We start from the raw sequence: 11,630 nt of genomic DNA on the forward strand, positions 1-11,630 counted from the left end.
TTGATTGAATTGTAATGTAGAATATGGCTATGTTTTTTTTTACAAACCTGAGTAGCAAGGTGACTTATCACTTAGAAAACTTAGAACCAGCGACACTGAAATGCTTAGCACTTGTTACAGTCACAAACAAATGAGCATGTGCAACTTTTTGCTGCCAATCACACTTTCCTTTTGAATTACCTACTTCCCAAAGTAGGCAGGGCCAGGACAAAGAAGTAGCGGGTCAAGGACAATAACTAAATTTGATTTGTCTACATTTGAGCTGTATGAAATTAAGTAAATATAATTGTATAATTACTCCCCATACACCTAATCCTATCCTCCCTTTGTTTCATTTTAAAAATTGTACTTTAGTGGAAAGTTTTCAACATTCAAAGGTTTGAAAGAGGCATCAAGTTATGAACCTTGGACATAAAAAATTTCAGTACTAAATTACACGCTACCTGTCGAGGGGTCCTTTCCGACTTACTTCTGCACCACTCCCAGTCAGAGAGTTCTGGTTTCCGGCCCTCCTCATGAGACAACCTTCTTTCTGGTCCTTCAAAAAAAGTTCCTTTTTCAATATTCCGGATCTCTTCTTTTTTATATGTCATTTTTTCAGAAAGTAGACTGTCTATGAATTTATCCCTGCTTAAGTCTTTCCTGGTGTCTGTGCTGTCAAGGTTTTTGCAACCAGCAACATTTTTACACGTGGAGCTGTCCACTACGGAAATGGTGCTGAACTCCATTTTGCTGCTGTCTTTTTGAGTTTCTTTTGTGTTCTCACAATCGCAGTTGAGCAAGCTGTGGTAGGATATTGAATTGCTACCATCACTGTGGCGGTTGTCATGGGATATCTTATAGATTCCATAACCTTGTTGAAAGGACAAATTGAATTCAAAGCCTCTTCTTTTGGCTGAAGAAAGAAAGTAAATCATTGCATTAAAACAGCTAGAAACCAGCAGGACAGTTAATAGTGTTGTTTTTTTTTTTAAAGTACATAGTATTTTGATAATTGGGTTAGCAGTGCATTTTATCAAAACATATATTTTAAAGCAATGTTTCAAAACATTAAATGACAAAATAGAAAATAGTTGAAGACTAGGTGGATTTGTACAACATTCTTTACTGGGTCAGGAAGTAGGTCAGTACATTGTATAAACACCATAATCTAATTAGTACCAGGCACTAGAGGAAATTAGTTTTAGCTGTAAACAGACTAAGGTTCCTCACTGTGCAAACTGGAACAAAGGTTAACAAAAGGTTGACCTTATATTTCACTGTTGGCAAAAAGATAAAAGTTCTAAGGTGATTGCTCTAAGGAACTCTGTCTTACTTTCTCTTTGCTTTTCATTCCCTTGCAGCCTCATAGAGAGATTAAATAGAGGAAGACATAGGTTGGAGTGGGTGAGCCTTCTCCAACTCCCTTCTAGCAGAAATGTTGACCAGGCCAACAGATATATTTTAATGCTTACAAAAAATAAGAAAAGCAGCAGGAAGTCATTATCTTCCAGACAGTGTGGCAACTGGGCAATCATCCAAAAAAAGCTGTCCTTCATTTGATCATGTGCAGTGGATGCCCAGAGGGAAATCAGTCATACAGTGATTAAGTGAACTCAATGAGTTTTATTCTAGTAAGTGTATTTAAAATTGTACTAAATCTATTTTGCACATTTACTGTATATATTTATTTATGACTTGAAGATAGGCATATCATAACACTTGGAATGTGAAATAAACATTTCTTAGAACAAGAGCACAGTTATTCCCAGCTATTAGAAAACAGTTTTTATGTTGGTTCTATTAGGAACTGTATACTCTTTGAAAGTCTATGAAATTTACACTAGAAGTAAATTAAATGAGTGTATTGTAACAGAAATAATATAAAAATAAATTCTAATTTGACTTGGATCTAGCATTAATAATACCCTGAAAAAATATTGCTATACATTTGTACAATATATACTATTACTATACTTTTGCTACAATATATTATATAATTCACTATCCTATCCTATTCTACCCTATCCTATAGTGTTACAATTTTCTGCATATTATTTTGATGGTTTAGTGCTTCACCCTTCAACTTGTTTGCAGGGCTTGGATATAGTTTTATTTCAGTGGCAATCCAAAATTAAATCTGAAAAAAAGCAATAGCAAACCACTTTGTACTTTTACCAAGAAAATAATATAAGCTTGGTTAAAATATTAGGATGAGTTTGTTTGCCAGGTGTTGAGAGTCCTAGTATGGAAAATACTTTTCTGGTTACTGAGGAAGAACAGTGAGCTTTCATAGTCTAGATATCAAGACTAGATGATATCAAGATGATTTTCTCATATTTCAAAAACACATGATGTTATAATATGGAATGGCTTGCAGCAAATGCAACTTGAATTTATTAAATGGAAATGAAGTCTATTAAACTGAATACTTTAAGAATATTTAAACATAGGTGGTCTGGAATGAGCTACTTTAAATCATATAATTGCATACTATATTCAGGAACAAGTCAAAACAGTATAAAGAAATTGAGTAACAATAATACTAAAAACAAGCACCTCTAAGTGCTTGGTTATGACTCAATAAATGATAGGGTCATATCTATCAGATTTAGAGTATACCCAACAAGTGTTTGTCCCCATTACATAGGGAAGATGTTGGCAAATTGCAAAAGTACTAAAGTAGTACTATAAAGGATGATTGCCATACAAATGTTGGAGAAATGGAAAATGAAACCATAGGAAGATTTGAAGAAAGGAAATAATGGAGGGAATGTGTTAATAAATAAACACATGAAAAAATATTTATTTATTTTTCAAGCAACATAAATGCAGATTATAAGTATATAGTACATGGGCATTACTGGATGTACAATAGCAGAATCAAACAACACTATAATTAGAAAAAAGAAGATGGAGAAATGCAGTCCAATGCAATCCAGGCAGCCAAGACAGTTTCAGAAAGAAATTGAGGAAGATACTATAAATATTTGGCTTAAAGGTAAAAGAACATGGGGAAAAAAAGAGAAATGTTAAAACAAAATTACAAAAATTCAAGGGAAAATAATATCTAGATCGGAATACTCAGATCTAATCACAAAAGAGATCTAATAAAATCAAATGTGGTCGAAGGAATATGAAAATAAATGGAATTACTGAATTATAGAATGCCTTTTTAGAATATGGTATGATAGAAAGTAAACCAGGTGTGATATAAGAAAACAGTGGAGCAAGTTCATACATATTTGCACTGATTAAAGTTGCAGGAGAAGAAGTAGTTACTATGCAAACAGTTCTCTGTCAATAAATATAAAACAAGATTTTATAGCCTAAAGATTATAAAATATTGGTGAATATACCAATACTGACCTAGCTGATTAATTCCTTATGCAAGCAAAATTCAAGTTCATATTTTACAAAGAAGATATTTACACAGATTTCTACAAATAAGACAAGTTGGATTATTCTTTTTGTCTCTGATCATTCTTCTGAGGAATCTTTACAGTGAACAAGAAGGTGTTGCATAAACCAAATTTGGAGAAAAATAATGGTTTTGATAGGAAAAAGAATGAGACAAGAATGAGACTGATTGTTCCTGTCCAATAGAGGGTTAGTGTCTTAGTAAATGTATGGAAAGATTAGCTATTCTCCTGTTTTGATTCCAGATAATAACTTAAGATGTGAGAATATTGTCAGCAGACAGTGAGACAACTCTCACAATGAAACACGGTCAGTTGCTGTAGAACAAAAAGAAGATTAATTCTAATGAGGAAGGCAGATATATTGTCATGAAGGATGAGGATAGTTCTATGACAGCAAAGATCAGAACAATTGCAAGTATACTCTTTCCAGTGGCAATACATAGCTGTGAAAGCTACTTTTGAAAAAGAGAGAGAAAGAAGACAATTGCCATCAAATTACACATCTGAAAATTATTACTAAGAGGATCGTGGATTTTAAGAAGAACTCCTCGATCCTTGCTGTCCCAAAAATGAATTAAGAATACCATTTTATGTTTGGAGATAGATTTAGTTTCTGTAGAAGCTAGAGCTTGGCTTTTACTTGTCAACTTTTGACTAAAATTAATTTTCTTCCCTTTAAATCAGGCCCGTTAGCCTATAGGGACTGCATTAAATCAATGCAGCTTAAGAAAGCTACTGATAATTCCATTTATTGAGTTTTTCAATTGAAAGCCTCTGCTTTTTAGGCTTTGAAAATGTCAGATGTGCTCACAAGCCACAGATATTATTATTACTAGTAATCTACAATTAGAGTCACAGTCTAAAACTGGTGTTAACTTAATAATTCAAGTCCCAACCAAGGACCTAATTTTTTTTTAAGATAGTGCCTAAAGATATAGGTACAAGATGTGTTTTATTTTTGTTTTGTAAAATTAAGGTGTTCACATCAAATAAATTAAAAAATTCCAAATATTGAGAGAGTTCATTTGGTATTGCTCTGAGGATTCCAGTCATGATTCGGATAAGAATAGATTTCTTTTTTTATAAGCATACAATATTATGGTTTGTCACAGTCAGTCAGATGTTGAAATTTATTGGCTGCCTAATTTCAGGGAACATGGGCTTGCCAAATTGTGAGGTGTTACCTCCATATGGAGGTTCAAACAGGGCCTGGGCAGGTATGAAGAATCTTTTAGTTACATTGTTATAATAAACCTATACTTCCCATCATTTCAGTGTATTGTTTTTGTCTCATCATTGGATGATGGACTAGATCTATGTCGCCTATGTTTAGAAATATGGGAGAACTAGAAAAATGGGAAGAAAAATAATAAAGTAAATACATGAAATTAAAGAAATTACAGGTTTCTTTGGGAAGAGCTTCACGATGTTAAACATTTGTCCATGCAGTTGTCAGGAATCAGAATGACTTACCGGTACTTAACTAATATGTTAATCATCTAACTGAATGTCTCCAATTTAAGTCTTTTTATTCTGATTTTGTTTGGTGTGCAATTGACTTGGAATTCAACATCTGCTACATTTTTTCTGTCCAACTGACTTTAATTCTTAATATTTGTTTTACGTAGTGATTCAGGAAGAACAATGTGCATAAAAACATCCCTTCAGAATAAACTGTGGTTCAATCACCCTCTATGCTTAAGTCCCAGAGCTAGATTGAATAGTTTCATCTGCATAGTTTTTGATATGAAACTGGGACCTATGCAATTATTACTAATAACAGTATTAGTTTATTTTCCTGCCCTATGCAAAATAAGGAAATAATATCTCAGTCCTGCAACAGCTTAGTCCTGAAAGCTTTCTGATCAGGAATTCATAAAAATTCTGTTCAATTCAGCGGCTTAAAATATTAAGTAATAAGGTTGGTGTAGTGGTCAAGGCATCAGGCTAGAAATCAGGGAAACATGAGTTCTAGTCCCACCTTAGATACAAAGTCAACTGATGAGCTTGGGCCAGTCAGTTTCTCTCAGCTCTGGGTAGCAGCCAGTGGCAAACCACTCGCAAAATGTTGCTAAGAAAAATGCAGGGATATCTTCAACACTGACTTGAAAACACACATACACACACAATAATATTTAAGGACTTCAACAGGGAAGACAGTAAGCTGCTTACGTGTCAGCCTCTAACATTATTTGTATTCATAAGAATATCTCCACGGTTAAATAGATCACACACAGTAGGTGTTCTTAAAGAATCAAAATGACAAGGAGCTGCAACCTGGAGCTGTATCCATCTACCCCAAAAAAGAAAAGGCCAATGAAATAGGGAATTGTAGGGTGCTCCAAATAAATAGAAGGGAATAGATCAGTGGTGGGATTCAAATATGTGAACAACCAGTTCTCTGTGTGGATGCCGCTTCCAGAAGTCCATTCTGGGCCTGGGCAATAAAAAATTAGTTACCGGTTCTGCCGAAGTGGTGCAAAATGGCTGAATCCCACCACTGGAATTGATGTTTTATGTATATAACTATCTTAACAGCCATCTTGTGAGAGCTTTCGTTGTACGTTCTCAGAATTCCAAATCTACCATTTCTGCAAATAAGCTGGTTAATTACAGGTAGTCCTCGATTTACCACAGTTCCCTCAGTGACTGTTCAAAGTTACTGAGTGACTTATGGCATCCCCATGGTCACGTGATGAAAATTCAGAAAACTTGCAACTGACTTATTATGGTTGCAGTGTCAAGAGGTCATGTGATCACCTTTGGTAACCATCTGGCAAGCAAAGTCAATGGGGAAGCCACACTCGCTCAACAACCATATTACTATCTTAACAACTGCAGCGATTCACTTAACAATTGTCACAAAAAGGTCGTAAAATGGGGCAAACAAATGTCTCATTTAGCAACAGAAATTTTGGGCTCAATTGTGGTCGTACGTTGTGGGCTATCTGTGCTTTGATTCTGGAATCCAGGCTTAAATCAGTGGTGGGGATCCTTGTGTCCCCAGATGTTTCCAGCAACAATCCTGACAATCTCTTCTCATTGGCCACTTTAACTGCATCTGATTGGAATTGGATTTCTGAACTTCTAAAGGGCACCAGGTTGCCTATTCCAATTGTTGCTTGCTACTCCTATCTTTTGTAACAGAATACTTTAGAAATAAAAGCAAGCTGCAGTTGCCATCAAAAGTAGTCATAAAAATAAAAGATATTAAAGCAATGGAATATTGGTTTAGATTTTGTGATTGTACTTTTAACTATTAAATTCTGCATGAGGCCATAAGGATAGGGTAAATATTTTATTTTGGGGCAGAGGAGAGAAATAACCTTTAGCATAAACAAAATGAGAGAAAGTTTGGTTTTAAAATGTTAGGTAATTGTTCAATCGCCATCTGCTATAAATTTCTTTCTGCAAATATTTGATCAAAGCCAGAAATATGCCGAAGGTGTACACATGGTTTCTTGACATAAAGCAAACATGGAAGCAGGCTCTAGAAGATCCAGAGGATGCATCTTTTTGGACAGAAAAAAAACCACCTCTCTCTCTTAAGATCCATTTTGCTTTGGGCATGAATTGTGAATAAAATTGTGCTTCATAGTCCCTGGAATGTACTGTATATGGGTTGCCTGCACAGGCAATTTGAAACTTTGGCTGTTTATGAAACATGGAGATAAAAAAATCCACCATGTGAACTGCCATTAACTTTGATGAAAAAAGACTGCAAAACCATAGCATTTTTTTTTCTTATTTGTCCTTATTTTATGTAACGGATGCTGAACCTCTGTCAGCCAGAGACCACATTGCTCTTTCAATATCACATTGGAGTCTACATTTTAAAATAAATCAGTTCAGGTCTCAAGGAAGTGTTCTAATGAAAAATGTTAAAACAATATAAAACTACAGATTTTACATCCCCTTGGATCTGCACTATGTTACAGAAAGACATGATAGTGTCCCTTCAGAAGAGGCAATGTAACCTCTTTCCCCGTCCTTCATACTTACCCTTGTTTTCCTCTGATGACACTGCATAGATGCTCTTTCTACAATTGATAATGCAGCCACAAGGCAGGTGACTCCAGTGCTCTGACAAGATAAACATCGGAGTGACAGTGACAGCTAGCAAAGTTAGCAGGAAGCTGAATATCTCAAAGGAAAGATTTTGAAACCCAACAGTGTATTGAACAACCATTTGTATCTGAAAGAGAGAGGTATTCCAGAGAAATTAAGCAACAGACAGTTGACTTGAATTAGAAGCGATCACATATTATACTCCCTCTTCTAAATCCTTGCTATATAGGCTTCCCCAGACATGAATATTGGCATCTTAGAAAACAAAGACATGATCCAGATAGGTGTACAAAATTTTTCTAAACCTGCTATTCACAAATAAATGCCACTGAGTTCAGTAGAGCTTTTATTTAGCATTGCAAAGCAGGTTTGCCATATGTTGCAATCCTATACAAGTAATACAAGTGAGCCTATTCCTCTCAACAACCTCATTTACGTGGGAATCCACATAATAAGGCAGACAAAACCAAAGCCCAAAGTAGCCAAAACAAAAATTGCACACACAGTATCCTCGCACTCGCCAAACATATTTATGAGCACACTTATCCTTTCTCTGCTCTTGGTAAGGCTAAGACTCAGATTTGCATGGCCCATAGTCCATTAGGTCCTGGGCACGAAGGTGAACCCTTAAGTTCATTCCATAGCTTGTAGAGATATTTGGCTGAAGATATATTTACAGGGCCATTGTAAAACAATGCACGCCACAACAAGCAGTCTCTGTTGCCTATCAAAAGACATCCAACGCCATTTGCTCTCTGAAATACACCAGATAAACATTCCTGTTCTCCTGGAATTTGTCTCAACTGTGCTTCGCATGTCTTTGAATCTTGACAGATGTCAAAAAGGAACTGTTCTAACACAAGTCCCATCTGTGTCTCTCAGAAATGCCAGTTGCTTCAAGTGAAACAATAAATATTGATGCCTGTTCTGTAGCAGAGAAGTAGCTTCAACCCTGAGCTATTAATAAAGGGCCATTTGAATTATTATAGGGAGGTGGAGAGGCATCCTTGAGAAACTCATATGGATAGATGATTTGCACAGTGCTTTCATTATACATAGCTTCATAAATAAAGAAGCAAGTCCTTGCCCCATGGATCTTACAATTTAAATCTCATCAGTAAGGGCAAAGGGAGGACTGCTGGAGGAGATTGCAAGGGAAGAATGTGAGTGAACGCAGCTCTGACTACTGGAATGGCAAATATGTGTTTCTTCTGAAATAAATTCTTCAGTGTCTAATAGGGCTTATTTCCAGGAAAGAGTATACAAGGTCTTTAATCTTAAACCAAATTGATGGTAAAAAATAAAGTTTATCAGTTAATGTGGGATTAGAAAAGGGCTCTGAAAAAATAACAGATTTCAAATTATTGCTCCTATGTGCCAGGCAAAAATGGGATTCACAAATGCAATAGGGCACTGAATAGGGTGTAAGAGATACATGACCCCCCCCCAAACCCCAACCCCAGATTGCCCTATCTTCAGTCTACTACCACAAACATCAAAGCAGTTCTCAATAATTCTTTTTCTTTTTAAAGGAAATAGAAAATAATGAAATTCTTCCAGTGATTTGTGAATACTTCTGAATTACAGAGCTATAGGCAATTCACCACTAAAAAGTGTGCCTTGCAGCTAATAAACAAAGCAAGGAATTTTTGGCAGATGCCAAAACAGATAACCTAATGCCAACTGAACTGCACGAAGCATAAGAGCTTGGCCTATTCCATCTAGTTTCCCCCCCCCCCTTAGAATCATTTAACAAGATGTATTTGTAGAACACTTATGCTAACATAAAATTAGAGCCATAAAGTCGTCTGTAGTTTTTCTTGTATCTGACTATTACAAACCATTTTCACATTTGGCAAAACAAATCTCACTCATCTGAAAACTAATTAAAATCTTACTCTTTTCTTAAAAATACACTAATATATGTGCATTTTGAGTTCCTGATCATTAAATAAACCACTATTAGAAATATACAATACATTCAATTGAAACTAAAATAATGTACCCAACTGTTTGAATAGACAAAGAATACTTTAAATAGCAGCCAAACTGATAGTCCAACAGAATACAAAAATGCAAAGCAAATGACACAGTAACTATTTTTTTTAAAAAAATTCTTGATTAGCCAATGTTTTAAACACAAGATGCAAGTTTTCAAGTTGGATATAAGTCGTAGCTTAATTTACTCTCTTCTGCTGCTCCCCACTTCCAAATATCATTAGATACTGCTTAACTAAACCCTTAGATATAAGGAAAAGAAACTTGGGCAAGGTTTTTTTTTTTACCATCATTGGGAGCCAAAGAATGATTTTGGTCAGAGCCAGAATTAGCGAGAAGCGTTTCTGAGCAAATTCCACAGTGCTGTTCCGGTTGTTAGGTGGCACATTTTGTGTGCCATAGTGGTCCAAGTGACAGTGGTCAGCTGGACTTTGTCTGATAACTGGGTCAGAGTTCTGACAGTGCTTCAGGGTTTTATTCATAGTGTCTTCTGTAGGGAGAGAAGATTTGTGACTCTCAAATGGAAGTACCCCAGAAGAAAAATGGTCTCCAGTGACTTGATGATAATCATCATAAAAATGCTGCTGCTCATTTGAACACAGTAATTGATAAATAAGAGGAATGGAGAGTATAATTAGGAGACAGAAACACAATGAGTAGATTATAAAGAGAAACAAGATATATGAACTGGAACAGTCAGCAAAGCATCCCCAGGAGGTGGGAGCATAGGTGCCCCAGCCACATAAAGGCAAAATACAAATCAGCAGACAGACAATCCAGATAGCAAAAACAGCCCATAACATGCTCCCTGGCCTCTTGGTGGCCTCTTGGCTCTCTCCCATTTTGTTGAGGCTGTAGAAGTTATAGGAAACTACAAGGGACCCCATCAAGTTGCTGGAAAAGCCCTGAAATAAGTACAGGAGCGCTGAAGTGGTACACACAGTCTGGGGAAGCATTTCATTCAACCAAGGCTTGAGCATAAAAATTGTTGCTGGTACCACACTAATCAGATCATCCACACTTAGCGAAGTTGCAAGCATTGAAACAGTACTTTTGTTCTGCATTCTCAGTAGGGAAACTAATGAATAGATGCTACCCAGCAGGGTTAGGAATGTGATGATAAAAGTCAAGCAAAAAATTAAAAGATTCAAAGATTTTTGGTCTTTGGGTATATCCATCATTCCCTGGTTTGGGGAGCTTGTCCCATTTAATGAAACATTAGTATGGGTGACTGACATTGTTTCCAAGATGGTTGGGATAGCTGGGGTTGATGTTACTTTACCTTCTCACAGATTCTTTGAGTTGTCATCCGATGAAAACATTGTTAGCTCCACCATAGATTCCTTGTCTTCTCTATCAAGTTTATTCCTGGACTGTAAAGATTTTTTCTCCTTTCTGAATGCCTGCTTAGGATACTCCCAAGTAATGCCCAGCTCACACTGTTAAAAGAAGCATTAATGTTAAGTCCCAAGGAGCAAAAAATTCCAGCCAAGAAAATAAACCACAATAATTTCTCCTTTCCTCAGTTCTTTGTCAGTCCTTTATAATCCTCAGAAGTGATCAAGTTTAGCCTTAAAGTAAAAAGCCGATGTCAAAAATGTGCTGTAAGGGAAAGCAAGCAGAATATCAGTCTCACACTGCCGGCTTAGGAGAAACTATAGCAAAGGGGAGGGAGGAAAAGAACCACCAGAAGCTCTTTGGTTCAGTCTGCACAATTCATAGCTGCAGGAGGGAGGAGTCAGATATAAGCAGGATAGCAGAAGAGAGTGGAAGAAGGATATCTAAAAGCAGAGCTGCTCTCAGATCATAAGCAAGGAAGACTCTTTGCAAAGCCACACCTTCAGCACTGATGCACAGAGCCAACGCAAACACCAATCCAACAATAAATGTCAACTCTTCCTTCCAGCCCCAGAACTACTACACAGCTGTTGAGCTTGGGACACACAGTACAGGAAATCCTAGTGCAACAACTTTAGAAGGGCTCTGAGCTCAAAGCCAAAGCATTCATGGGGTTTGGGGTCCTCAGATTGTACATTCCTGTGCTAGAATTTGAAAAATAAAATAATTGTAGTTGATGTCAACATTATTTTTAATTCATTACAACAGGTTCTTAAATCAGAACTGTCTGAAATCTTAAATCAGGCAAATCATCTATTGAGTGGG

At 36.3% G+C, this 11,630-nt stretch overlaps 1 protein-coding gene across 1 annotated transcript in view; it reads right to left on the reverse strand.

Moving 5' to 3' along the window:
• Positions 1–11,065, reverse strand: part of GPR149 (G protein-coupled receptor 149) — a 35,994-nt gene extending 24,929 nt beyond the window's left edge. Inside the window, exons 1-3 of the mRNA XM_039330626.1 lie at positions 9,755–11,065; positions 7,404–7,596; positions 444–895 (exon numbers count right to left, since the gene is read on the reverse strand). Of these exons, the coding sequence (XP_039186560.1) occupies positions 444–895; positions 7,404–7,596; positions 9,755–10,705 (1,596 nt within the window). The 5' untranslated portion in view covers positions 10,706–11,065. The remainder of the gene's footprint in view (positions 1–443; positions 896–7,403; positions 7,597–9,754) is intronic.
• Positions 11,066–11,630: the final 565 nt, after the last annotated feature.

This window comes from Crotalus tigris, unplaced genomic scaffold, assembly GCF_016545835.1.
Source record: "Crotalus tigris isolate CLP2741 ecotype Arizona unplaced genomic scaffold, ASM1654583v1 scf7180000024430.1745191, whole genome shotgun sequence".
NCBI lineage: Eukaryota > Metazoa > Chordata > Lepidosauria > Squamata > Viperidae > Crotalus > Crotalus tigris.